The sequence below is a fragment of the Castor canadensis genome, chromosome 4 (assembly GCF_047511655.1).
Source record: "Castor canadensis chromosome 4, mCasCan1.hap1v2, whole genome shotgun sequence".
Lineage (NCBI taxonomy): Eukaryota > Metazoa > Chordata > Mammalia > Rodentia > Castoridae > Castor > Castor canadensis.
This window is the reverse complement of record NC_133389.1, coordinates 167,329,877-167,357,841: the sequence shown is the minus strand read 5'-3', so window position 1 is coordinate 167,357,841 and position 27,965 is coordinate 167,329,877. Positions and strand designations below refer to the sequence as shown.

The following is a 27,965-nucleotide window of genomic DNA, read 5'->3' as shown; positions in this document are numbered from 1 at the left end:
TTATAAAACCAGTCTGCAGGGAGAGAGACCTAAGAAGGCTCCCTTCCTACCCTGCCCCTGCCCCCGCCCCAGGCTTAGCCAAGGACTGAAAGGTCTCCTATCCACTCCCTGTGGAGGGGACTTGGGTGGGGCTGGTGCAGGGGAAACTGGGAGCTGGGCCAGGCCTGCTGGGCCGCTCCCCACCCTCATCTCCTGTCAAGAGGGGAGCTGGGCCTAGAGAGAGGGAATAGAACCAGCCCAGCATGCCTGAGTCCTGGGGCTTGCCTCTCCTGCTGACATTAGGGACTGAGACCCTGGATGTCCCCAAATCACCTACCCCTGTAGCCCCACCCTCCTATATCTGTGCCCCACCCCCACCCTGTCCTCCCTAAATATATACAAATGTACAGAAGGGCCAGCCCTGCCGGGGTGACCTCCATCTACCTCTCTGTCTCTTCCCTTCCTCAGGGGCCCATGGTCTGGTCTCCAGCCCTCCCTGGGCACCCAGCTGGGGATAGAGAGTGTGGACAAGAAGGATTCTTGTGCAAGGCAGCTGAGCCTGGGTCTAGAAGAGTGAGACCAAGTAAGGGCCTTCAGTGAGCACTGATTCTCCCTCAGCCCTGGGCTACCCCAGGCCTCCTGTCCCAGGAGTGGGAGTGGTGTGGGATCCCGAAGGAGTCCCAGCCTCCTGGGTCCTTTCACATACGGCACCATCCTAGCAAGCGAAGTCTTCAAACAGCCCTCCTGGGGGACCGTGGGGATGATGGTGGTTGGGGAGCAGGCTGCTAGCCCCCCCACCTTCAGCACAACTCCGGCTTGGACAAGGACTCTGTAAGATGAAGAGGGAATGAGACTGGGAGGCTCAATTGGTGCTCTCAGGCCTTACACAGCATTCCCTTGTACCCTGGGGAACCCTCCCATGGGCTAGTTCTGGAACTCTGGGGATCTTTAGTCTTGGGGAGAGGGTGCTGGCTATGGACTTCAGGTGTGTCCTCACCTGCTCTTTTAGCTCCTGAAGCCCCAAAGTGGAGATGCCCCCAGTGGAGGTCCGCAGGGGGGTTTTGGGCCGTCGCCACACCCGCTTTAGTCGGTCCCAGGATACCTTGGGGGTCAGAGTGGGGAGAGCAGTAGGCTCATGAACTTTTGTAGAGAAGGGAAGGCTTTAGCTCACCTTAGAGAACTCACTGCCCAGGAGCCCCCCAAAAGCGTTTCCCCATCATCTCAGCCCAAACCCTTCTGACTCCTCAGGGCCCTTAGATCTCCAGCCCCATCAGGGGACCTGGTAAAGACCCCTGAGCTCCACCTCCCAGCCAGCAGCTCTGTCAGGAGCCCACACTGGCCCTCTGCCTTTCCCACATCTTCTGCTCCCCAGACCCCTTGCCTCATAGATGTAGTCAAGGATCTCCAGCAGTGTGAGGATGCTGGCTCCGATGAATAGGCCCATCTGGCCCCCGAGGTCCCCTGGGGAGCAGGAGGGCAGGTCAGAGGGAGCAGGCAGAATTGATCCACCTGGGTAAGTGGGGAGGGGGCCAGGGCTTACCCAGCAGGGCTGACAGGCCATAGGCTGCTCGCTGCTCCATGGCTTCAGACGTTAGGGCCTCGAAAAAGATGTCTAAGACCAGGAAGTTCTCCCTGTGGAGACAGGAAGCAGGGTGTCTGTGTGGAGCCATTTTTCCCGAGAATGCTGGCAGGGGCATCACAGGTATAGCTGAACCCTATCTGAGACCCCCTCAGGCTTTCAAAGGCCATGAGAGAAGGCAGTCCCCAACTGTGTGTTAACATTCTATTGTGAGAGGTAGCAAAGGGTCCAGGAGAGAAAAAATAAAACTCTAGGGACTGGAGTTCTGTCTTCTGCCTCCTCTAAAGCAGCAAAAAGTGTTTAATTTGCACCATCCTTATGCTTTCCTAGACTCTTCAGTGGCTCCCTATGGCCTATCAGTCCACTGTAAAATTCCTGTTCTCTGCATTCAAAGCTACCGTGGACTTGTTGCACTGTATCTTCTTATCCAAACTGCTTTCTTCTTCTCAGCTTGTCTCCATACAGCCCCCTGCTGCCCTGGCTCATCTTGGCATCACCCCACTGTTCTCTAACTGGGATGCCTCCACTCTCTCCAGCTCTTACCAACCTGAGCTCAGGGTCTCAAAGGCCCAGCTTACACCCACACGCTCCCTCCTCCCCCAGCTGCTTCCTCTCTTCCAGCAGGGCTTGAGAATCAGTGCTACACTCTCAAACGTGGCTCCTTCCCAAATTGTGGCATAGGTTTTATGTCATAACCATCTGTCCCCATGGAACTCAGCACTGGGCCTGGCATGCAGATCATGTGTGGTGTTTGTTGACTGGCTATAGGATACCAGACTCAATGGCTCTGTGTGGCCCTTTGTTGTTCCTCTCCCATCCCACCCTCTTCTCCCCAGCACACCATTCACTCAACATGTTTGTAATGGCTCCCAGGTTGCAAGGGAGAAAGACATATAAAGGGTTCTAAAACAGTATCTATGCAAGGGCAGAGATATGTATAGGGTGCTGAGGGTGCTCAAAGGAACGACATTTACATCAGGAAGGGCTTCCCTGGAGGTAAACACAGGATGCACTTGAAGGATGGGTAGTTAGAAGAAAAGGATTGTCGATGACATTCCTAGCAGAAGACCCATCATAGCAAAAAGGCAGCCCACTCCCAGTCTCTTCCATGCACCGGCCTATTGAGGGAGCCTCCACCCTGCCCCCACCCCCACCCCAGCCCATATGCAGGCACATACCGGATGTAGGTCTCATTGCGGTTGTATTTCCTCGCCAGGTACCGGGCTGAGCCCCTGTTGGGGATCCTAACCATGGAGATTTCTTTCCCATAGCGGGTCAGGTTGCAGGGAGTAGGGCAGAAGCATGGGCCCTCAGAGCCCCCACCCAGGGAGTCTGCAACACAGAGGCACCAACTGCAGAGGGGGAGGGTGGCCCTCAGGCCCGTTGATTGCGGGAGGCGGGTACAGGGGCTAGCCTGAGACAGGCATGTCCACATGGAGGGCCAGCCCTGGTACTCCCTAGAGGATGCTGGCTGCTCCCACCCCTGACTACCTTTAGACTTCCCAAGAGATGAGGTGTAGGCCAAGCCCCCTCCCACAAGTTTTTCCTTCTGCCTCCAGTCCTCTGGAACAGGGAGGCCCCATGGCTCAGAGGGAGGTCAGAGACCATCTTCCAGAGCACACTAGGAGGCATGGTGGGACAGATGTGTGGGTGGATGAACAGACAGAAGAACAAATGGATGGACAGGATTCACATGCTTGGTGTGCTGGGCTTTCTCTGTGTGGCCCTTCTCTACTCTCCTCTGCCTTGCTGCATGCTCCAGGAGGTCAATCTCCTTTGCCCTCTGGCTTTGGGTTGGGCAGGATCAACAGGCAGGAGGGCAGAGGTGCCAGTGTATTTCTTCCCCTGCTTCCTCACTACCAGGTTGTAGGATGGCAGAGGCTGCATTCCTCCTCCTGTGCATGCTGCCATCAAGTCAGCCCTCTCAGACAGCCCCAGGTCTCTCTCTGGTTCCATGGTGCTCCCTTCCTTTCTCCCCTTGGGCCCAGAAGAGTGAAGGAAGGCTCCCTGGTGTTACTAGTTCTGTGGACTCTTGCCATCCCTTAATATCTGTTCCTTCATTGAACACTCTTCAATCACCCCTCTGACAGGTGCAGGTGGTGTGGGGGATGGAGAAGGTCTGGATATGCCAGTTGCCACCCCAGCATCTAAACCCATCCCCGGGGCCCTATCACATCTGGATTACTGCAATGAACTGGTGAATGGTGCCCTGCTTCAAGTCCTATCCACTCTACGTCTCATCAATTCACCTTTGGAAAATCAGATGACCTTGCTGCCTTACTTTAAGCCCTTGTTGACATCCCAGAGCCTCCCTCTTCCACACCTTCCACTCCTTCCCAGGCTTTCTGCCTCCAGCCACAGTGCCCTTTAGGTACGCTAGACAAAGCACCTTTTCTCTGGCCTCAAGGTCTTTTAGCACATGCTGTCCCTGCTGTAGCCTAGAACTTGCCCCACTTTGTACCTGGCTGACTCTTATGCACCCTTTAAGCTAAGCTAATATGTCATTTCCCCTGGGAATTCTCCCTGCCTTCCCAGGTTGGAACTGCTCCCCATCCCAGAACTGCCACCCTGTTCTACCCATCCACAGCCTTGCTGAACTGCACACTCTGCAAAGGCAGGGCTCTTGCTTCCACACTCATCTCCAGCATCCAGCATAGGCTGAGAATTAATGAACCAATCAGTGAGTAGATGGATGGATGGATGGATGAGTTGCAGATCAGGCAAGACCTGTGGACAGATGGGGTTTGCCTTACCCACACTCATAGTCAGCAATGCATTTTTCCTGCGACCCACAGAGGTTACTGTGCTTTCTCACAGAAAGCAAGCTCATTGGCTGAACTGAGATGGGAAATTCAGCCCTTTACTCCCAGTTGTGGCTTCTCTGCAACCCCCCCATGTCTGTCCCCACTTACCCAAGTGTCTGCACCAGCAGAGGTCCTCAGAACCTCCTGAGTTGTGAGTTAAGGCTCAACCCCAGGAAGAACCCTCCAGGAAGAGATTAGAAGGAGAGGAGCCAAGACAGTGAGGAGAAGGGTGTGCAGAGGGATGAAGAGGGTGATGGAAGGGTAAAGAAGGGGAGAGGCAGCACGGACCCAGTGTGTGGTCAGCACACTCGATGTAGATGTTTGGTGGGCAGATGGTCTCATTGCCTGAAAGAAGAAAAGGTTATTCCTGGGATCTCTGCTCCCTTCCCCTCTCCCTCACCATGCACCCAAGTGTGGACATGCACACAAAGATGCATATTTTCACTTCCACATACGCAGATGAACTTAAACACACTCATGCATATAAAATGCATACATGCACGTGTGCATGAAAACATATGAACACTTGCCTTCACACACATAATACACATTTGTATACATATATTTAAGCCCATGAACACAACTCCTCAAATACACAAGCACAGATGTACACAAGCACACACATGCATAGGTCCATAGTACCAAATACACAGCCATGTACATGCATGTATTCCCAAATGCATATATGAAAACATATAAAATGCCAAACATATACACAAGCATACTCTCATGGACATAGACATATGCACATGTTGTACATGTGCACCTGCCCAAGCACACAAGCAGTGCCCTGCCCCTAGAGGCTCTAGAGCTCAGCAGAGTCGCACTGAGGACTGGCTGGGGTGGGGTGCCCACCTGGCATGTGCACCATCCGGCAGTGGCAGCGCTGAAGCACGGCCTCCTTTTCACAGCGCAGCCGGCAGGCAGACACACTGTAGGCCGAATAACCCTGAAGCTCAGGCTCCCTGAGTTCGCTCTCTGCCCGGCAGTTGCCCCAGGGCTGAGGCAGATATGTTAACTGCAGAGGTAGGGCATGAGGAAGTCAAGGTCAGGAGTCCTGACCAACCTTCCAGCACCCACATTCCTAGCAAGGGCCATGGGGCTGGCAGGGTATGAGCTTCTGGCAGGAGGCATGGCCAGCATCCCTCTGAGCACAGAAGTCTGCCCCTTGCCTGATGTAGTCCTGGCTGGGGTTGCTCACCCGCTGTTCCTGGCAAGAAACAAAGGTCTGGAAGCCTGGGGACACGCCGAACCCCAGCTGGTGGATGTAGGGAGGCTCATCCTGGCTGTGGATCTGTACTCGGATGCCTGCCTCAAATGACGTCTCATCTGCATAGCAGAGATGAGGACCTTTGGAAAACCATCCCAGGCTGAGGGCCCAGGCCCCACACCCAGTACCCCAGGTTGGTCCTTGTCCCTTTCCCGCCTGCATACTTGTCTCCCTCCAGATGGGTAGGTACTCCTCCTGCTGGATGTCCAGCATGATCTCTAAGCCACTGCCCATGCCCCCTGCTCGACTGGGTAGTGAGCTGTGTGGATCCGCGTTGAAGGTGTAACACTTCCCATATCGTGTATAGACCTGTGGGGGCAGGTGGTGAGAGAGAAGGAGGGAAGAAGACTCTTGATATCTTTCCAAATCCTGTAGGTCCCCCCATTCTCCTCTGAATAAAGAGTTCCTCTATTCCTACTCAGTTTTTCAAGTCAGGATCACTGAATTCTCCAGTTTCCTCAGCCCTACATCCAATTCAATAGCTAGTCCCTGGCAACTAGCTGAAAAGAGAATCTATCCACTTTCCTTCCATCTCCAGCAACTCCCATACACACTGTTCACCATCATCTGCTCCTCATTCATTCCTGCCTTCCATTCTCTGCCCAGCAGCCAGAACACTTAGACCCAATCAAGTCATCTGCTGGATTTTACTCTGTATCCCACACCATCACACATTGTTGGCAAGGCTAGATGTCCACCTTTTAAGTCCCAGCCTCAGGGTCACACTCACATACCACAAACTCAATGGTTAGTTTGTTGGTCTGCCCAACGTACACACCAGGATCTTAAACAATCTTGTTCATCTCTTCATCTCCCAATTCACCATCCATCTCGCCCACTAGAGTTCATGCCACACAGCATAGAAGCAAGGAGCCTGCCTGGCATCCCCAGCGCCTATCCCAGTGCAGGGATACCCAAGAGACCATTTACTACCTGAAGCCCATCTCCCTTCTCCTCCGTGGAGAGTTCTCCTGAGTGGACACCAGATGGCGATGGCGTCCCAGAGATAGAAAGGGAGGCTCAGGCTGGGGTTTAGCTGCCGCTGGAGGCAGTGCAGCAGCTGGGGTGGGAGAACCATTGAGCGAGAGGCAGATCTAGTTCCCTCCTGCCAGGCTCACCCCACAGAGACGAGCCCCTGGGTCAAATCTATCACAGGCAGCACCTTCCCTGGGGGCAAGGGGTCAGCGCACTCAATCACTCCTCCCCTCCCCTCTCCTCGGGAACATGTTCACACTAAAAGCTGGAAAATGGCATGAAGCTGTGTGGAGGGAAAGGATCTTCTGGAGGCCCGACTGCAGAGGGAGATGCCAGAGGGCCAGGCTGGGCTGAGGACAGCCAAGTGCAGAATTCTGAGCAGATTCAAGGGGTCCTGGGAGACATCTTGTGAAGCATGGTTAAGGGCCTCCCTACCCTACTGAGCCAACTGCCCAGCCTCGTGGTCCAGGGTGGGGAAACCATGATCTTCCCCTCAACATCTTCCATCCCCCAACCTCCCTGACCCCAATTCCTGAAATAAAAACATGGACTAGCACCTTGGAGTTTACAGATCATGACATCTACTGCTGCCCTACTTCATCCACTCAGCGACTCAGCTTTCAGGTAGATTTAGTTATCTCTGTTACTACAAATGAGAAACATGTAGCACAGAGCGGTGAAGTGACTTGCATAAGGCCACACAGCTAGAGAGTCTACAGAACTCATCTGCATGCAGAGCTTCGGCTGCTCCCACAATCCATTGCTAGCATCCCCCAGCTGAAGCCTATCTTGTCTCAAGACCTGGGTCTCAGCCTGGCCTAGGTGAAATGAGACAGGATGTATGTGCACCACACCCTAACCCTTCTTTTCTCCTAGACTTCTCTCCCTTCTGCTCCACTTCCCTGCTCCTTCCTCACCCTTTCCTCTCCACACCTGCTGCTTCAATTCCTCACCTGTCTCTCAACTTCTGGGTTCAAGTCCTTGACCCCCACCTGTACCCTCCCTGCTGCCTGTCCACGCGTGGGGCAGGAGTGGGCATTACAGAGCCCTCAATATCCACAGGCAGTGTGTATTTTAAACATTTAGCTTAAAAAGCTGTCCCACCGAATCCTCACAACTAACCCGAGGTTGGTATTATTACTCCCCATTCTACAGATGTCCCCATCGAGGCTCAGAAAATTAGGCCAATTGCCAAGGTCCCCAAATCAGTGCTTCTCAAACTCCAATGTGCACACAAACCACCTGGGCACCTTTTTGAAGTGTTGCCTGATTTAATAAATAAATGGGTGTGGTTGGACAGGGCCAGTCCTGTTTTGAACAACCTGCTGATCCATGGGACCACACTGAGTAGAAAGGAGCTCTAGATGAAAGTGCAAGAGTCCAGCCGCCTGGACCTAGACCTGTGCTGTCACATGTCACTTGGAGGTAGAGGAATAACAAGTGCGCTGGGTGTAAGACTCCTGAGCCCCTGCTGGTGTGGGAAAGGGAGATGGATGGAATATATAAATATTTGAAAAAATCTCAAAGCATCCAGCCTCTTCCTCTTTCAGGCCAAGATGATGCTGGGATCAGTTCTTGCCAGTGCAGCCAGTTTTGGGTACATGTTCAAGTTGAGAGGCTGAATGAGGCCTGGGCTGTGTGGGGGACCTGGATGGTGAGATGCTTCTTCATGTCCCTCCGTACTCAGCACCTCGATGGAGCCTGGTTTCGAGACACTACGATTTCTCTGAAGCTTGGCTTTACCCATGGGTCCAGAACTCCCTGAGGCTGCAAGTCCTCTTTCTCCCTGAGCATCTCCAGAGCTCAGTGAGTTTTTCAGGAGGAGGGTGAGGGAGGAAGGAAAGAAACACTATCAAACACCCCTACTTTGTCCCAGGCCCTTTGGTAGGTGCTTTGGGTCTATTTTCTCCTTGGAGCCTTCAAAGAAAGCCAATGAGCTCAGTATTGTTGCCCCCTGTTTAATGATAAGGTACCTGAAGCTCGAGGAGGAACAGGTGTGGCTGGAAACACGGCAAGTAAAGGGCAGGGAGACTTAAACAGAGAAGAGCCCCACGTGAAAGCACAAAAAGTGTTAATAAAACACCTGGTAGAGCTGGGCGCCAGTAGCTCACACCTATAATCCTAGCTACTCAGGAGGCAGAGCTCAGGAGGATTGTGGTTTAAAGCCAGCCCAGGAAATAGTTTGTGAGACCCTATCTCAAAAAAACCCATCACAAAAAAGGGCTGGTGGAGTGGCTTAAGATGCAGGCCCTGAGTTCAAATCCCAGTACCACACACACACACACAAACAGCTAGTAGGTGTTGAGTGAATGAATGACTCTTGGAGACTCCTGAGCTTGGGTGGCACAGTATGGAGGTTTGTATTTACATCCAACAGACACACTTTAGGACAGTGAGCCCAGCCCTGTGCTTGGCAGAGCAAATCTGGGTGTGGCAGAGGGCTATTATCTGGTACACTTATCCTAAGGTGGCTGTCAGGGGGAAGAGAATGTAACAGGAGAGTAGGTGGAAGTAGTTCAGGTCTGAGGGACACTCTTCTGGGAATAGACAGGCCAGACTAGCAGGACCTAGCCACCTGCACAGCCCCGGTCAGGCCCCACTGCTGGGCAGAGAACAGCGTTGCCCCGGAGACAGTCCCTGGCCCAGGAAGCGGCCTGGAGCCAGCTGCCGGCTCCTAAGTGGCAGAACTCTGGTGGCAGCACAGCCTGAAGCTTCTTCCATGGAGACGGCACGACTGCTCAGCCACAAGGTCCCACTGGCTGTCCACTTCTCCCTCCCCATGGAATGGCCTGGAAGGAAGGTGTGTGTGCAGAGTTTAGAGCCCAGGGCCTAATCACAGAGAAAGGAGGTCCTGGGCCAAGAAGTGTTTTTTAGAGTGAAGTGGCCATCCTCAGATCACCTTGGCCTCTGGGACCTGTAACCATCTCAGGCCCCTACAGCTGCTTTTGGCCTGGCCTTCTCTCCCTTCTGCTTTGGTCCCAGACTCTCCAGGCCCTAGCAGGAGTGTGTGGCCTCCCAAGCCCCCTCAGGACAGAACATGGGCAGCCTCTAGGTAGGACTCCCTTGGGTCACCTCTCCCACCTTCATTCTGGCCAGCTCTCTGCCTGTCCTCTGCGACCTCTCCCCTTAGCACTGGCTGAGAGCCTGGCCCAGGTCTGTTTCCTGATCTCAGCCTGTCTCTCCAGTGATCCTCTATCCCCCTTGCCTATCTGTCCCTGTCACTTGATCGATTATCTCTCTAGACTCTATTTCTCTGCCCCTGGCCCTCTGTCAGCCTGTCCATCACCCTGGCCTCTGTCTTTCTCTCCTATTGTCCAGATGCCCCCTGGCCTCTGTCCCCTTGCTCTCTGAATCTCTATCACATTCCATTTCCCCTCTGTCCATACTTTAGTCTGGGTGCCAGTCTCTATCTCTTATCTTTCTCCTAGACTTCCCCCTGGGCCTGACTTCTTTCCCCCCACTCCCACCCCCTGCCCGGCGTCTGCCTGAGACAATGATCAGGAGTTGGGAGAGATCCGCCCAGAGCCTGTGCCCCTGAGCGATGGCTTCTCTCAGTCCTCTGTGTTCCATCTATCCACAGCTCCCATTTCCCCAGATAGCTCTCCTGTCTGGCTGCCTGGTTTGCTCCCTGAGCCCTCTGGCTGGCTCCTCTTCCTCCTGCAGTCACAGAGCCCACAGGGTTAATAGGCAATTAGCAGGACCAGGGCTCAGAGCTGTGGGGAGAGAGGGCCCTGGGCCTCCAGGAGATAAGAAGCAGCCAGGAGCAGCAAAGACCAGGCAGGGCTAATCCCAGAGCTAATCTGCAGCCTGGGCTTTATCTCCACTACCTTCTGGGCAGCCTGCTTCTGCCAAGACCCTGGCAACTCCCTCCACCCCACTTTTCCATGGAAAATTCCTTCCTCGCAAATTCTACCGGTCTTCGTCTTGTGGATTCACCCCCATGCCTCTCAGACTTCCTAGAGAGAACTCCCTGCAATGCCCTGGGGTCCAGTGGGCCAGTGGAATGAGGGTGCATTTTCATCCAGCCTGGATTATGACTAGCACCCTAGCACCACAGGGGTGGATCAGCCCTGGCTTTACTCAAGGGTAACTCAGTATCTAGGTTCAAAGCTTCCTCCTCCTCTGTCCTCTCGGGGGCAAAGGAATGAAGTTGACACCAACCCAAATGCCTAGGGGTCTGTGTTGGTCAGAACCCCAAGGTCACTCAGACTAATCCCTCATCGGGCAAAGGCTGAAACAGAAGACTGGAGATAGCAAGGTTCATGTCCAAGGGCACACGTGACAAAGAGACAAATTCAGCCCTGGAACCCAGTCCAACACTCCAACTAGCCCTAGCATTCTCCACTAATTTCAGCCTCCTCCCTGGGACTGGTTACAGTTCCAACTCCACCACTGACTTGGTTAGCCTATGACCTTGGTTAGTAAAGTGATTGATCAACTTCTCTGGACCTCAGTTTCCTCATCTGCCTAGTGGGGACAGAAACTCCTGTTTGGCCTATTTCACAGGGTAGTTTTAATTCTCAAAAGAGATAAAGTAGGCCATGGTGCACCTGAACTCCCAGTTACTTGGGAGACTGAGGCAGGAGGATGACTTGAGCCCAGGAGTTTGAGGCCAGCCTGGGCAACATAGCCAGACTCCAACTCAAAAAATAAACACAAAAGCATTTGCAAAGTGACATCATATACCTGAGACCTCAATATTAGCATTAGTATGTGGTGCTGGAAATGGATACAGAGTTCTCATAACATGGGGAAAGGGACACAGATTTTGGAGCCTGACAGTCAGGGTTCAAATTCTGCCTTAAGCACCAACCTTGGACCTTGGTTGTTTAACCATGGATACCTAACAAACTCTCTGAGCCTCAAATTGCACCTCCATAAAATGGGACCATAATTCTTCCTCCTTAGGTTAGGAGTTCAGTGTGATGCATGGGCAGGTGCTGAGAGGGGAGGACCCATCTGGGGAAGGAAGCTTCCTGCCAAGATGGTATAGCCACTTTGGTTTGGGATCCGCACGGGGCTCATCCTCACAGGGCATTGTGCCCCTTAGTAAAGGCTCTTCTCTGCAAACTGGGAGCCGCTCTGGAGCACAGAACTCTATCCCAATGGAACCCCAGGCTCTGAGATCTGGCTCTCCTAGCAGACAGAAGGCCCAACCTAGTTTACCTTCAGGCCTTGCCCTTACTCAAGTCTTAGGGATTTGGATTTAGTTATTTAACCTCTCTGATCTGATCCACCATTTCTCATCGGTGAAATGGGAATAAAAATAGGCACCCTTCAGAGATGTTTGGAGGAAAGAGACAATTACGTAATGTGTTAGCAACAGCTCACATTTACTTGAATGCCTACTCTGTGCCAGGCACAGTCTTTTTTTTTTTTTTTAAGTTTCATTGATTTAATTTACATACCATTTAGTTCATTCGTTTTCCAGGCACAGTCTTAAGTACTTCATATAAACTAACTCCTTTGACGTTCACTACAGACAAGATAATAGAAGCACAGAGATGGTGCTTGAGACCTGCCAAGCATTGGTCTCAAGGTTTGTTAGAATGTAAATGCGAGAACTGAGAAGAGGAGGCTCCTGACCAAGGCCCTGGAAAAGCCTTCCCTTCCAAGGTTGCTGGAAGCTGAGGCAGAACCGCCCCCCCACCAAGATCCCCCGCCGCCAAAGTGGGAGCATACTGTGGTCCCCAGCACTTGTCGCCTTCCCATGCGGGAAGAGAAGACTGGACTCCAGGACCCGGTTCCCAGGCAGCCACCACTCAGGCCGAAAACTCTAGAAAGTCAATTTTGCAGGCGAGAATATTTTTAATTGGTAATCAAGTCCTTCCCTGACATTCCCACCCCTTGATGCAAAGTTGTGAAGAGTTTTGCTTACACAAGGTGGAGCACACACCCACATCGGGCGGGAGATCCTGGCTCCTAACAAGACTGGGGGGCGGGGAGAAGAGACCGACCGCAGGACTGGCTGGTGGTGTGCGCCCACTAGGAACCCCTCAAGCCCCACCCCCATTTCCCCACCCTCACTACCATCCTGCACGCACCCCTGGCAGCCGCCTCCTGGCTGCCCGCCCTGCGAGGCCGCACCCACGGGCCGCGCTCCCCGCCGGCCCCGCTGCCTCCTGCGGAGCAGGCATCCATCACCGCGCAGCGCCCTCCCTCCCGTCTCCTCCGGGCGCCTCGGCTCTCCTCCCTGGGTTTGCCTCATTTGCATTCCCCCGGCTCCCGGCTCCTCGGCAAAGTGACCTCCGCGCACACACCAGCGCCAGAGGCTTCCACCGCGGAGGGAGACACCGTCGTCCGCCGCGGCCGGGTTGCAGGCAGCGGGGCGGGGTCCGGAGGAGGTGGACATAGAGCTGGAGAACCTGAGAACAGCCGAAAGGCCTGGTGCTGAGGGGTGGGATTTGAACCCGCGATCTCAAATTCTCCAGTCGGGTGGATGGGAGTGAGACGTGGCGGTCAGCCCAAGGCCTGGGAAGCTGCACCCCAGAAATGTACCTCTGCTTGGAACCCGGGATTCCCAAACACCCTATTCCCACTCCCCACAGCCCTCTAGGGAAGAGCCGTTGCCACCGAACAGTGGTCCACGGGCCCCCAGCCTTGGGGGGATGGTCTGCCCAGCCCCCTGTCCCGCTGAGCCGCCTCCCCTCCCCCCGTTTGGTATTTACACCTTTCACACATTTGTAAGCTATTATCCTGTCCACGCTTAGTCACCGCTGAGCCAAGCGCCACGGATTTAGCTTCTTTAATCTTTCCTCCTAAATCAATCCTCCATTTCCCCTTAATCATCCCGCGGCTCCTCTCTGAACTCTCGCTGCTGCCTGGGCTGCCGCAGCCTCTGCCTATCTCTCTGGAACTGCTCCCCCTCCAACCCAAAGCGGGTGTCCCAAGGGCACGGTGAACATTTGGGGGGGTGGGATGGATTTCCAGCGCTGCTAGCCCCTAGCCTGGGAGTCAAGGGCAGAAGTGCAGAAACCCCTACCCCTGCCTAGAAAACACACAGCATCTGAACTTCCCTGTTCCCACCCTCGGGAACTAGACCCCCTTGCTAGACCACCACCACCACCACCACCACCACCTGGGGGGCGGGGAGAGGCTCTGAAAACCTTAAGCCTCTACCATGATTTGCCAAAGGTGAGGGAAACAAAAACCAAACCACCCTGGCAGGTCTTCTCCCCTCAGGCCTCCCACCCACGATCTGGCTGTCCCCACCTCCTCTGCCCAGCTGCTCAAAAGGAGGTGGCTACAGAAGAGCCTGGAAGGGCAGGGAACACAGATAACTCCCAGCCTGAGGCTGCCCTCTCCTTTCCTCCTCCCCTCATCCAGCGTGCTGTCCATCTCTCCTGGACCACCTCAGGCTCCACCCGCTTTCGCCCCTTCCCTCCCCCAGTAAGACCCACTGCCTTGGGTGCCTTGGACCAGTAAGTAGACTTCAAGCTGGGCATTCTCCCTGCTCCTGGGGCCCTCCTGCCTCCGCATTCCTGAGCCAGCCCGGATCTGGAGGAGGCAGCCCGGCTGCCAGCCACAAGAGGGAGCAGGTTCCTCCCAGGAAGCAGAAGGGCAGGGATGGGGGTCCTGGAAGGAGCACCAGTGGGGGAAAAAGAGGGAGGACAGGAGGGGGACAGTACATAGGGGCCATTTCTCCAAATGCTAATCAGCATCTTCCAGCAGTGCCACGAGAAGCTGAGCTGATAATGAGCCCAGCTCGGGGCTGATTCCTGATTAATGAAGAGGCCACAGGGCTGCTGAGTGGGGCCCAGTGGGGCACGTCCCTCATGACCCTCTCCACTGCCCTCACACACCAGCCCTCTGTGACAGTAACAGTCCCTGCCTGTCTCTGCAGGCACACTTCCCAACTCCCCCTCCACCAACTCCACAGCCAAAGCAGCCGGACTGAGAGCGCCCCCTCCAGGAGGGCCTGAGGAGCAGCAGCCAGTGCGGAGTAAGAGGTGGCTGGGCTGGACCAGAAAGTACCGCTGGGTTCTGCAATCTAAGCTGTAAACAGTCCCTCAGTATTTTTAAAGTCAAGAAAAAAAATTATTGAACTAGGCAAGATTTGGAGCTCCTTTGGACGAAGTGGAAGACCTAACAACACTGGGCACCCTCACACAGAGTACCAGTTAGCTGAATTTGAGGAGCAGCTGCCCACTTCCAAGCTAAATGAGCTCTGATCCTCTTGGACCCCAATCTTCCCCATTGTGTGCCCTCACTGACTCGACCCCTCTTCCCCCAGCTCCTGAAGGCAGGACCAACCCTGAGCTAGATTTGAAAGAAAAGCACTCAAGGTTCACACCTCAGGAGAAGATGGGACCAGAGGGGACAGAGGGCTGGACAAGGGATGTGGGTCAGCGTTAATTTCATCTAGTAGATGAGAGGCTTGCACCAACCTCAGCAGGAATCCCCTCCCTTCCAAAGTCATGAGGGGCAAAGTGCAGCCTTGGACCCTCAGACCCAAAGACAAAGTATGGGGTTGGGAGTGAGCACGGAGTAGTCATGGCCGAGAGCAGGGGTCAGGAGCAGAGACTCAATACTAGCCTGACTACATCAGGGGAAAGAAAGGGCTAAGGAGGAATCTGGGATAGAAGGAGGGGAATGCTGAGGAGGTCCACACTGGGGATGGGGCAGCCAGAGAATGGTAGATGGCTTGTATGCTGTCCCCTGCCTCAGAGCTGTCCTGGGTGGCAGTTGCATAGGGCTGGGAGGGGGGGGGGAAGGACAGGGAGGGGGACTGCCCAGCTGTAAGAGGCCTTGTCTAATTGTGCCTGATTAGTAGAGAGGAAGAGAACAGGGCGAGTGATTAATAGTCACGGCAGTCACCAGCGTGTGCAGAAGGAGGGTCGGGAGGGGGAGGGAAGCCTGGGAGCCGAGAGGGGATGAAGACAGCGAGGTGCCCACAGGGATTTGGCCTCCTGCCCCTTGAGGGGCTGTCTGGACCCCTGGAAACCCCACGGAGGGGAACTAGGTCCTGCCCCTGCCTCCTAAAGATTCTCTCCCTCTGCTATGCCTCAATTTTCCACACAGTGGAATGGAAAAGACCGAGGTTGTGGCTGCCTCAAGAAAGAAAGGTGCCTTTGCTTGTATGGTGTTTCCAGACAGCTTAATGTCCCAAGCCCCCAGACACAGGCTCCATCCTCAGCTTAACCTGGAACCTTAGCCTAGAGAGTAGACAGCTGATTTCCAATCACAGCCCGAAGCCATCCCCCTATGTCCTTGGTCCCAGCTGTAATTCTAGTCCTGTCCCAGCCTTATTCCTAGGATCACAGACAGCTACACGGTCCACGGCAGCAGCCACTATCACATTTCAAATGCGCAGGTGCCTGTTCATGTGTAACTCGCGGCTACCATGTTGGACAGCACAGAAACAGGACAGTTCCGTCATCACAGAACGCACTATTGGCTGGCACTGACGTAGAGAATGTGTGCACACTCCTGCACATTTGCCTATTTGGGAGAGCTGATAGAACGGGAGGGCTACAACAGCACAGGGAGGATGTGAACCTGAGACTCACAAAGGGAAGAGACTAAGTGATAGCGGCGACACGCCAGAGCAGAGATTGAAACCAGTGTGCGAGGCTTGAAACAGATTAAAGATAGTCAGGAGCCGGGGTGGTGGCACTATGTCAGCTGACACTTGCAGGCAGGAGTGTATACTATGTGCATGCCAGGAAGAGTGCTAAGTTTTTTGTGGGCATCTCTTTAATCCTCATGACAACCCCAAATGTTTAGGTTCTTGTATCCTGTTTAATAAATACAGAAACTGATGCTCACAGAAGTGTTTTGACTTTCCCAATGCCACAGCTGAAGGAGTAGAGCTGAGGTTCAAATCCACTTGCTCAGGATCGAAACTCACGCTTCACCTCTTCAGTGTACAGTCCCAGATGAGAGGAGATGCTGAATTTTAAAGCCACCATTGCATTGTATGGATAACTAAATGAGGCTGGGGAAAGAGTGATTTGTTCCATATAGAATATGGGCAGGCCAAAAGTGGGCCATGGTGGAGGAAAAAAGGCGGGGGGCTTGGAGCATAGGGTTAAAGGGTACAAATGGTGGCAGGAATCAGGGAGGAAGGGAGAGCCACCTACAAGGCATATAGGTGATGAAAGTTGAGGTAGAGGTAGGTGTGAGACTGAACATGGAGGGGAAAGGGAAAGAAGAGCTGGGGGGCTGGCTAGAGGTGAGCAGGGCAGAGAGGAAAAGAGTACCCTCACTGCCCAGGGCCCTCTCCTCTCTTCGCTCCTCCTTCTATTACCCAAACTGTGGCCAACCAGCCTCATCCCTTAAGGCTCCCCAGCCCTCTTCAGCCTGGAGTGGCCTCTCTCTCTCTCTGAACTCAGGCTCTTACCAGCCATGCACCTCATCTGGCAATTAATCCTGGCACCTATGACACTGTTTGCATGGCTGATTAACTCTTGCATGGTTGCTTAAGCTTTTGAGTATCTCTGTCTCTGCTCTACCACGAGATTGTAGGCTGCCTGAGGACAGGAATTGGGAACTAGAGCTTCTCTTTTTTGCTATCCCCATAGATCATAACAGGGAGTCCAACACGTAGTAGGTACACAGAACTACATGCTGAGTAGCTGACTGGGAGTAAATGAGGGGATATTTGGGCGCGTGGGGGTGAGAGTGATTGCAGTGGTAACAGAAGCAAGAGCAGCAGCTTAGGGGACTGGGGGAGGGCACATTACCCAGAGTAAAAATAGGCTGGAAAATGTGACATTTATTAACTTGGATTCCGGAGGAAAGGTCACAGCAGAGTGGGGAGTGGGAAGGAGGAAACAGGAAAAGCAACAGAAAACACATAACAGCCCCTGACTGAAGCCTGTCTGTCTGTCACGGTCACTGACTACTTCACTACCAACTTCCTTGCAGGTTCTCCCCAACTGGCTTGCCTACCTATTTCCCTACCAAAGACCCCAAGCCCCCATCATGGACTCTAAATGAGCTGCAGAACTGGTTATGAATCTCATGTCCTCATCAGCGACTTCATGTCTTCATAACCCTCCTCCAGTCTCACCCAGGCAACACACCCCATCTTTCCCATTACCATGGGTCATGGGCCCCATCCCAACCCCTAATTTCAGCAGACCCGGCTAGTACAGCTGGTTCAGGGAGCATTACACTCAGCAGATGGGGGATGGGGTGTGGACAAAAGGGTATGAGTCTAGGCTGGGCTGGGCATGGGGAACAGGAGCCCCAAAGGGGAATTCTGTCCCCAGTGCTTGCTATACCCTCTTTCTCTCATTGTCCTGTCACTGAGAAGTTGAGACCTACAAACTTCCACCCTCCCTCTCTAGCCCTATGGTATAAGGGGTCTGCCTATGGGAAACCCACCCTCACTCCTCCCAGCCCTCCCCAGGATTCCCAGGGACTCTCTGGCCTTGATCAGGGGACTCCCTGTCCCTGTAACCTCCTTTCCTGGAGCTGGCAGAACCCCTCTGTCTGCCTCCCTTTACTTCCTTGCCCCCCCTCCATCTCTTTCTCCACTGATGTGTGTTATTACCCTTCCCCTTTCCTGCTCACCCCAACCAGAGCCTGGGACACAAATTCCACTCAGGGAGACAAAGACCCCATTGATTTCTTCCCCAGCAGCACCTGCTTAGACTGGGCTTCTCCCACCCAACACAGGGGTGAGGCTATAAGACAGCCATAGATCCTAAAGGCCACCCTCACACTCCATACCCCACCTCCTCTGTGGGGACTCTTCCAGTCCTGGCTTTGGGGAGCAGTGATTTTTTTCCTAGAAGACAGGGCATATAACTGTGCAACAGGCCAATGCCCTCTGATTCTGCTCCTGGCACAATCCTCTCCCTCCTGACCCGTTTCTGCTTAACTCCCCTCACCCCTCACAAGAAGCCCCAGACACTGCAGGCTTGATAGGAGTGCATGTTTCCCAGTGACACTGAGGCAGCGAGTGAGCAAGTTGGAGACTGGAGATTGAGAGCAGACCTGTGAGGAGGGAAAAACCCTATCACTGCTGGAGGCTGAGCCTGAGTGGGCACCATGTTGACTCCACACATTTGCACATGCACTGGGCAATGGCGACAAGGATGAAACCACAGACACACAATGCTGGGGGCCAACCGGGGACTGGGGACAGGAAGCAGGCATCTCAAACACCATGAATAATAGCCTGTGACTGTGGGTGAATGGAACCCTGACAGACAGACTGTGTTCAAGACACACACCCACCATACTCATACACCTGACTGTGATAGGTGTACAGGGGACAACAGCCAGAGCTGACACTCAACTCCTGATGAGGGTATGTGTGTTTATATTTGCACATATGTGAGTGATGGCACCAGCAGTCCACACAGGAGAACAGGGATCGGTGCTTGGGCTATATGGGGGGAGGCGGGAATGTTATGAGTTGAGATGTCATCCACAGTGTGCCCCTGTCCTTGGAATCTAGGAGCTAGGATACAGGCATGGAGATGAGTAGCTCTCTGGGTGTGTGGGTGTGCAGGTTTGCACGTGAGTGTAGTGACAGGGACACTGAAGTGTGTGTGAGAGGGAGTGTGTGGGAAACTGTATCTCTGAGCAGTAGGAGTGTGTGTGTGAGCGTGTGCCAGCACCAAGGGTGAGTTATGCACATAGAGTGAATGAGTGATTCCAAGAGGAAGAGGCAGAGCTGGGCCAGGGAGCAGCAAGAACAGGGGGCGGAAGGGGGCACTGGCAAGCAGAGGGGAGCATGAAAGAGGGATGTGTGAGGGCGTTGTGAAAGGGGTTGTGTGAGACAGACAGAGACAGAAAAGACTGGCACCCAGTGTACATGAAGACTGTCTCCATCCAGCCCGCTGGCTGGGCCAGCTCCCTAGAAGTCCTCCTGAGCCAGAGCCCCCAGGATAGCCCCTACTCATCACCTTCATTGGTGGGAAGAAGATTCCAGGAGCCCCAGAGAAAAGGGGAGCAAAAGCAAAGTGAGGCATAGTTGGTCTGGCCTTGGGTGACCAGCTTCAGGACCCCCCACCCCCCAGGATACCCCTAGCCCTGGGCACTGCAGCAGCAACAGGACCGGAGCAGCAGCACCACTGGGGTAAGCCTCTCCAAGCATCCACTGATCCAGGGCTGGGAAGCCAGAGGGAAACACCAGCTGGGGAAGACACAAGGCCTGCCTCTGGTGGCGGAAGGAAGGGAAGCCCTGTGGAGGATGCCCTCACGTATCACCCCCCGCCCCTGCGCCAGCCTCTGGCCACCCCAGACCAGGAGGCCCAGCTGGCAGAACTCACCACAGAGAAGTTGCTGGCGGAGCAGTGGTGCCCACTGAAGTTGCAGCTCTTGAGCATGTCAGCAAGCTGGTGGCCAGTGCGGTTGAGGATGTCTACCATGTCAGGCTCTGGGTAACGCAGGCCAGCTGCACGGTGCCCATCCCGGTCTTTGGGGGGCAGCCCTGTCAGATTGGCCAGGTGGAAGATGTCAGCATCACTAAGTGCCGAATGCCGGAAGCGGTTGATGTTGCAGAGGGTGACAGCTGGGAAGCCCGCCACTGGGGCTGGGGCAGCAGGGTCCATTGCTACCAGGTGAGGTCGGGTCAGGTAGCCCCGGGCCAGGCCGACCGCCTGGTACAGGAAGGCAGCCAGAGAGGTGAGTAGGGCCAGTGCCCACAGGGTTCTGCGCAGTCCATGGGGGCCTGGACCACAGGCCCGGCCCAGCCCATGCAGAGTGCTGGTGCTGGCAAAGGTGGCCAGGTCCCGGGGGGGTGCTGCCCCCCGAGCAGCCCCCAAGAGGCTCTGCTCATCCCCTGCCTCCTTCTCCTTGGGTTTTGCATCCTCCTCAGCAAATTTGATTTTGCACACAATCTCGATCGGCATCTGTCCCTGACTGCTGGGACTGGCCAGAGCCTGACTGCCACTGTCCCTTCCTGGCCAGCAGCCCTGATGCCCTCCGGAGTGGTGGTGGTGACAGCGGCTGCTCTTCTAAACTCAGGGCAAGCAGGAGGAGGACAGGGACAGGGTGGGGGCCGAGGTGGGGGCGTCACTCCCACTCCCAGCAGCTCTGCAGACCTGGTGCTGCCTCTGCCGCTGCTGCCTCTGCTGCCGCTTGTCTCTCTCCTCGATCGTCTCCTTGTGGCTTCCCTTATCAGCACCAGCACAGCTGTCAGCCCCTGCGTGTGTCCCTGCGAGCGAGCGAGTGAGCGAGGGAGAGAGCGCTGCTCCGCCACGCCGCGCAGCCCCAGCCGCTCCACTCAGCATGTGCTCCGGAGCCCACCCCGTGCTTAATAATTCAGGACATGTCAACAGCGTTTCACCGGCAGCACGGGCGGCAGGAGCCAGGCCAGAGAGGGGAAAGCCCCCAGCCCAGAACAGGGATCCCTGGATTGGGGCTGCTTTCCAAACTCTTGCTATACCCTAGCCACTTGCGGGGGCCCCAGATGGCCCACTCCTGGGCCACCCAGGAAAGAGTGCTGTGCCCGGCATGCTGAGACTACTCTTTGCTACTTTTCTGGACCACACCCAGTGAAGGGTAAATCCACTCTGTACCCCACCTCCTGGCTTCCCTGACTCCGACTCCAGCCACCACCTGATCCCACTGCCCCACTCACAGCTGCTTCCAGAAACTCCTCCAGAGAGAGAGAGAGAGAGGAGAGAGCCACTTGTTTGAATGAGAAAGGGGAAGGAAGGGGAGGGCAGGCAAGACAGACTAGGGACAACTGTGACTCCACCAAGATCTTTGGTTTTCCTAAAGCTTTGCTACTGATTTCAACACCCACTATACCTCTGCCCCCACCAAGGAGATTGGCTCCCCTCCCTCACTTTGCCCCCATTCCCAGTCACTCATAGGACTGGCACAGAGGCCCACCTTGGCTGACTTGCACATCTATGGCCACTTTGCTTCCTCAAATGTTCTCCAAATCCCCTGCCATGACCAGGCTTGGGGGGAGGGTACTGGGTGAGCAGGCTGGGAGCAAAGAGAAGCTCTCAAACCCAGGGAGAGAGGGAGAGGAAGAGTCCAGGTGGATGTAATGGAGAGAATGGGAAGATGTGCAGGGCTCTAACAGGAGGGAATGCCCTCCTAAGGAAAATGATGCCAGAGTGTTCTGTCACCTGGCAGAGTGGGGCAGGGAAGCCCTGGGGTGGGGGGGGGAGGGTGCGCTTCTGTCTTCTTGTGGAAGGGGAAGCAGGCATGTGGGCTGTCACACAGGCAGGGGAGCCCCTGGTGGCGGGCCAGCAGGGAATACATTGGTGCCCCCAGGGTGGGAGTGGCAAGAATGAGCCACTTGTGCTTTGGGGGGGCCCTGTGTGAGAGTGCGAGCCTTCATGGGAAAGGAAGCACTTGTACCCCAGACAAGAGGGGGTACTGATTAATCGGGGTGCTAATGAGCAGCAGGGAGAGGAAGCTCGGAGGGGCGGGGGAGGCGGCTCCATCGATCCAAGCTGCAAAACCAGCAGCTGAAAAAAAAAAAAAAAAAAAAAGTGAGAAGGGAATCGATCTGAGGGAAACGGCAGCTGCTGGGGATTAGAGCCCCAGGTCCACCCGCTGCCCAATGGCCACCCCTCCCCTGCGTCAGGCTGGCCCCTCAGTCTCTGCCTGGCCCTGAGGGAGGGAGGGGGCCCAAGGATGGCTCCCAAGGGAGCAAGAAGCCACTTTGCCCACTCTGCTTGTAAGGCCAGGGCAGACCCTTTGAGGTTCACCCCAGCTTGGAACACATGCACACACTCAGTCCTAGCCATCCATGGTGCCTTGTATAGGTCGTCCCAAGCCTTTAAGCAAATTGGCTTCCCAGGGCCCCACAGCTGGGCTTCCCAACAAGCCTCTGATGAGTGTGGGTCAGCAGGCTACCCAACCTGGGAAGCTAGGACCCCTGGGGTCATGGGCTGCCCCTTACTGAGACACAGCATCGCAGAGGGGAGTTGGCACTGGAAGTAGCCACTGTGTCCTTACACAAGTGTCCAAGTGACCACAGATAGCCCCCCTCTCTCTGCCCCATGCCTTGACAGCCTCCTCCCAGGCTCTCCCCTCCCTGGTAGACTTCCAGACCTTTCCAAAGCTCCCCCCACTATTCCCCATCCTTCTCTCTCTTCCCCTTTCTCCCAATATTGATTTTTCTTTACTAGATTTTTTTAAAAAGGTGACTTAATTGCTTTTTTTAAGGTTACTTCAGTCTGGGGCTCTGCCAAGAAAGCAGGAGCTGCCCCCCAATCTCTACCCAGCACTCACTGCTGCCCTGGTGTCCTGTATGTCCCTGAATTTCCTGCCATCCACTGAGATCTCAGGGTCACACTTTCTCTACCACCCACTGGACTCCATCATAAGCCCAGATGGCATCCTCTTTCCTTCTGAGGAATAGCAGGAAGTCTTCCACCTCTAAAATGAATGAGGTTTGGTGGTAGCTGGGTAGGGGAGAGCTGAGGTGAATACCTAGGGAACTCCAAGCTGTTGGGAATGGAGCAGCAGTTAGTTATTTGCACACCCCCATCATTGCCCAGTGGCCAGCTGTCTCCAATTGTCCCCAAGTCTCCAGTCTCTCCGACCTCCAGGAATCTGGCGATGCTCACTGGGTGTCTCCCTCAACCTTCCAATCCATCTCTTGGCTTTTACCACCCACTTCTCCCCTAGCCTCTCCTGGCTCCCTTCCTGTCTCTATCCACCCCTTTTGCCACTGCTCCCCCCATCCCCTTTCTCCCCCTCTCCCTGATTCCCTGCCTGCCTCCCTCTCTGCCCGGCTGCAGTTGGGTGATAATCTCCCTCATTTAGCCTCCCGGCTGCTTCCCCGGCTCATTGCCCAGCTGGTCCCTGGGGCCCAGCCCAGCTTCTTCCCCACCCCCCACCTCCAGCCCTGCGCCCAAGCTCCCCATTCCCTGCCTGCTTCCCCCACCCAGCCCCAGGGGACCAGCTGCCTCTTGCAGTGAAGCATCCAGGAGAGCTGACCAGGACCTGTGCTGGATATAAGCAGTGACAGGATGTCAGGGATCCTAGAGCTGGTTGTGTGGGGAGGGGGGTTGCTGTGAAGCCTTTGCCAGGGTTCTTCTGCCCTCCCATTGTCCCCATTGCCCAGATTTGTTCTCAGTCCAATTCCCCACCCACTTCCACCACCCAGGGGATGACCTAGTGAGAAAGAGAATGTTAGAATGAATGACTGGGAAGCAGAGAAATAGGGCTGGGAATGGGGAAAGGGGATGAGGGAGTAAACAGAGCACCTGAAGGGAGGTATAAAGGTTTTATTTGGACAAAATGTACCAAAGGGAGATCCGAGGGCTTCCCTTGAATCCAAAGGAGACTCACAGCTCTGGGACCTCTAAGCTAAGCCACATCTGCCCCTTCCTACCGTTTGTGGGCCACAGACTCCCTGCCTGGTTGGCTCTATTCATAAACTACATGACCCTGGAACTCCTGGATAGTATTCTCTACAGAGTCCCCAGCCTCTGGCTCCCAGGGGACACCCCCTTGCCACCCACCCCAGTCCCGAAACCTGGCCCTCGTGCTAACCAGGGGATGAGCCAGTGTGGGACAGCCGTGGGCGGGAAGGGATAAGGATGGGGGGCCAGGCATAGCTGGCGAGCAAGCAGCGGTGACAAACGGGCTGTGCGGGGGCCGAGGGGCGGGGGGCGGACGGCGGCTGATTTATCTGGGTTATTTATGCTGCGGACGAGGCAGAAGAAGCGGTTAATGAGAGTCCCGGGGAAGGGGGTGGGGAAGCCCAGACGTGATCTGAGGCAACTGAAGAGGGTTAGCCAGACCCTGCCCTCACTATCGCCAGTACTCTTTGCACCTCACCCTGATCATCTTTGGGCCAGCCCAGCACAGTACCCTCTCCTCTGTCTTGTACCAATACCCTCCATCACCATTTGGGTACTCTCAAAGTCAATGCTATTAGTCAGGACAGAAGGGGGGGACGGGTCCAAGATCAGGATTTCTGGAGAAACTGGGTTGGGGACCAGGAAAGAAGAGATTCAAATCCTGGCTGGCCAGAAACTGACCAAGTCTGTGGGGCCTACCGAGAGGGCTAGGGTGGAAGAGGGTTCCTGGGAGTGCGTGGACAGCCCACAACCTTTGAGCTGAGGCTGGAGAAAGGGCAAAGGGCATTGGGTCACAGATCTGGTGTCAGCCTGGAGGCCAAAGTGACAGAGGGGCAGTGTGGGAGGGGGCGCTGCTGCTCAGACAGTGGCGAGAGCAGGGAAGGAGGGAGAGAAGATCCAGAGGAGGGGGAGAGGGCTTTGCAGCAGCGAAAGCTGCTGGGAGCAGATAAGGCAGCACAGCAGCAGGAGGGATTAAAGCTCCGAGGGGCAAGATGGGGGGGGGCAGCGTGAGATGGGGAGGGGCGAGGAGGAGAGGGCTGAGGGCAAGTCACCAGGGCCAAGGAGATGAGCAGGAAAATGAGGGATGTGATGGGGCAGGATTTAACCAGGGGCCAGGAGGTGACCATTAACTGGGAAAAGAGTAAAGAAGGGACTCTTGATCATTCATTCTGGGGAGGAAGACTTTTCTGCCGTTGATGGAGCCTCCACACCTGCACATGTTAGGGGTAGTCAAGCTAAGCAGAGGGATGTACTGAGGACAGTAGAGTTCAGTGGGATTACTGTGGGTGGGGGATGGCGGGGTGGGGGGTGGGGAGCTGCTGAGCTGATAGTTTAAGAACACACAGCACCTCCTTGAGGCAACCAGTGGAACACAGGTGGGTCACAGGATAGGTCAAGGGTGCCCAGCCTGCTGTGCTAGCATGGAGACCCCATCATGCCCAGGTTGGAGCAAGAACCACTTTCAGAGGGAGCTTCTTTGTGGAGAGGGTTATAGGTTTGGTAGGAAGCAAGTGGCTTCTTAAGGTGAACCCTAGGTGCCTCTTACTGTTTCCTGCCCTCCCAGAAAGATGTGCTTGGGGCAGGTGAGGCCCCTGCTCCCTCCAGACCAGAGCCCAGGGCAGTTCAGAGGTGGCTTTGGCGACAGAACACAGCTTCAGGGGAAGAAAGAGAAAGAGGGGGCTTGGAGGAGGGGTGCGGGGGTGGCAGGCGGGGCCGGGTAATTGCGTGTTTGCCAGTTCTTCTTCTCTGCACACGAGGGAGCGTGTGTTGGTGGGTGTAGCTTTGCTATGAGGAGTGTCTGTTGGCAGAGGTGTCAGTATGTCTGTCTCAGGGGTCTGGGCTCTCCTTGGCCCCAGCCCCCACTTTGTGTGTTGGGGAGTGTGGCTTTAGGCACACCCAGCTGTGCTCCGTGCTGATGCGGCAGATGTGGTGGGCCCCAGCTGTGCTTGCTTCCCGGAGAGGGGGAGGGGGGGTTCAATCTGCTCCCCGGATAATGGCTGCTGAGTGCCAGGAGGAGGGGACCAAGATGGAGGTGGGACTGGGACCCAGGACAATCTGGCCAAAGGAACAGGAGGGAGATGAGGGCTGGCCAGGCCCCACCCCACCCCGGTCAGCCTCCCCCAGGCTGTGTTCTTGGCTCAGCCTCTTCCCCTCTTGAAGCCCATCCAAAATTCTCTCCACACTTGGTCCCTGTCCCCAGCTCCCCTCCCGTCGCCCCATCCAGCTTGGTGCCAGAGACCCACCCCCCCTCCCAGCCCCCAGCTCGCTCCCCCTAGCTGATTTTACAGAATAATCTTTTTATGGAAACCAAAAAAAGCACTAATGGCAGGAGCACACCCCTCCCCCGCATCCCTCCCCCTTGTTCATCCCCCACTTCCCACCCTAGTTCCCTCTTGGTTTTCCCTCCCTAAACCCTCCCTGGGGCCAGCACCCTCCCACTCCTTTACCTCTACAGGGCCAATGAAGGTTGGGTGCAGGGTCCCAGAGGTGGCTGACAAAGAGGCTTCCTGCTCCCCCTCCAGAGACAAGGCACCTCCTTCCCAGTCCTGGGTCCCTAGTCCTTGGAGGTGGATGTGGCTTTAGGCTCCTCCCAGTACAGAAAAGGGCTCTCTTTTCTGTACAACCTCTCCCCTTAGGCACGCACTCACATGCCAGTGACCCCCTCAGTCTGGGGGCATGTTACAAAGGCCTCAGCTTCCCTAGCCACGCCCCCCCCACCACTTCAATCACTGACCCTTTCCCCTTCCAGTGCCTCTCCCCACCATGTCCCCCCACCACTGGGTATAGAAGGGGGGTCCCGGGGGCCAGGGCCTGACACAGACTTATTGGATTTCACGGTGTTTTGCTGAGAAAATAATTAAATTATCATATTTATGATGAAGCTGCCATGGCCTCTGCCAACCACTCGGAACAGAAGGGTCAGGATGGGGGAGGAGAGGGAAGGGACTCCAGCTTGGCCTTGTGGCCCAGCCCTCTTCCAGCCTCTTCCTGGGGAAGATGACCCCAGACCAAATGGGCCTCTGTAGCTCCCTACTGGCAGAGATGATACAAGGTCTGGATTGGAGGCAGAGACTGGAGGAAAACAGGGTAAGGAGGCTGAGAGGCAGGTTACAGGTCGGCACTGCTAAAACCTTGGGTCAATTCCCATGGCTCTCACAACAGTCTACAGGTCCTGAAGGGCCTGGGAGGTCACATCTAGCCCAGTCCCCAGGTCAGCTTCAGCCCCTCTCCCACGCATTTTCCTAACTGCCTGCTTAGGAAGCTATGAAATCCTGGGCTCTGTCCCAGACCCTGGTACTAATAACAAGTCCTCAGCACCCTGCTGCCTGCCACCCCAACCCGCTGCCAGGACCCCCTCCTCCCTCCCACCCACACCCTAACCCCCCCCCATTCTCTTTGGGTAATTAGATTCCTCTCAATTAGCAGATTACGATCATTACCAGCTCATCTGGCAACTAAGCTCGGCACCCGCAGCTGGGGAAAGGGGGGCATGGAAAGGAGCACATGGGGGTCATGGGCAAACATGAGATGGTGGGGAGAGGAAGGTTGCAACCTGCCAAAGGGCAGTGCCAGACCAATGCCTCCCAGAATAGTGCACTCCCTCCCACTGGCATCAGCCCAGGCCCACCCTGCCTGCCAGGGGAGCAGGAGACAGAGACACCAAGCCCCAGGTGGGGGCAAAACCCCCACCTCGCCCGCCAGGCTGGGAGCAGATGGAGCTGGCAAAGCGGAAAACAGTCCAGGGCTGGGGCCCGGCAGGAACTGAGGAAAGCGTGCCGCTGGGGTGATCAGCCTCCAGGCCTGTGGCTCCCCGCTCCTGTGCCCAGCTGAAATCCTTCGTCCTTCCCTCAGAATCTTACACTAGGTTGCTGGAGCCAGGTCCAATGAGGCGGACAGCAGGGGTGAAGGCAGGGGCCAGCAGGCTGTGGAGCCTGGAGGGCCTTCCTTCAGAGAAGAGCAAGAGACTGAGGCAGTGGGAGGGGGAGGATTACCAGGGCTCCAGATTCATTATTCATGAGCCCGCAGCAACGACTCCAATTTAAATGCTAATGGAGGGGGGGGCTGACTCAGCTGTCCCCCTTCAGACCCTATCCCCAGCCCAGGCACAAGCGGAGTCCATG

General features: G+C 55.4%; 1 protein-coding gene across 5 annotated transcripts; it reads right to left on the bottom strand.

Moving 5' to 3' along the window:
• Positions 1 to 361: 361 nt before the first annotated feature.
• Positions 362 to 26,547, bottom strand: Asic4 (acid sensing ion channel subunit family member 4). 5 transcript variants are annotated; one of them, XM_074071817.1, is made up of 13 exons: positions 26,292 to 26,545; positions 21,150 to 21,996; positions 20,611 to 20,723; positions 19,837 to 19,997; positions 5,797 to 5,941; positions 5,564 to 5,691; positions 5,218 to 5,380; positions 4,651 to 4,707; positions 2,737 to 2,890; positions 1,520 to 1,611; positions 1,361 to 1,440; positions 977 to 1,081; positions 362 to 808 (listed from the first exon to the last, which is right to left on the bottom strand). In XM_074071817.1, exons 4-13 carry the CDS (start codon positions 19,933 to 19,935, stop codon positions 695 to 697), a joined length of 1,137 nt encoding a protein of 378 aa, XP_073927918.1. In that variant the 5' UTR covers positions 19,936 to 19,997; positions 20,611 to 20,723; positions 21,150 to 21,996; positions 26,292 to 26,545; the 3' UTR covers positions 362 to 694. The 5 variants fall into 5 exon arrangements, with proteins under 5 accessions (XP_073927918.1, XP_073927917.1, XP_073927915.1 ...); XM_074071816.1 differs by having other exon boundaries at positions 21,407 to 21,996; XM_074071814.1 differs by having other exon boundaries at positions 19,837 to 20,723; positions 26,292 to 26,547.
• Positions 26,548 to 27,965: the final 1,418 nt, after the last annotated feature.

Coding starts and splice junctions, on each gene's coding strand:
- Asic4 (XM_074071814.1), bottom strand. CDS start 20,418: ATGCCGATCGAGATTGTGTGCAAAATCAAATTTGCTGAGGAGGATGCA. Junction 5,381..5,563: donor TTTCTTGCCAGGAACAGCGG/GTGAGCAACCCC, acceptor CTACCTCTGCAG/TTAACATATCTGCCTCAGCC. Junction 809..976: donor TTCAGGAGCTAAAAGAGCAG/GTGAGGACACAC, acceptor TTCATCTTACAG/AGTCCTTGTCCAAGCCGGAG.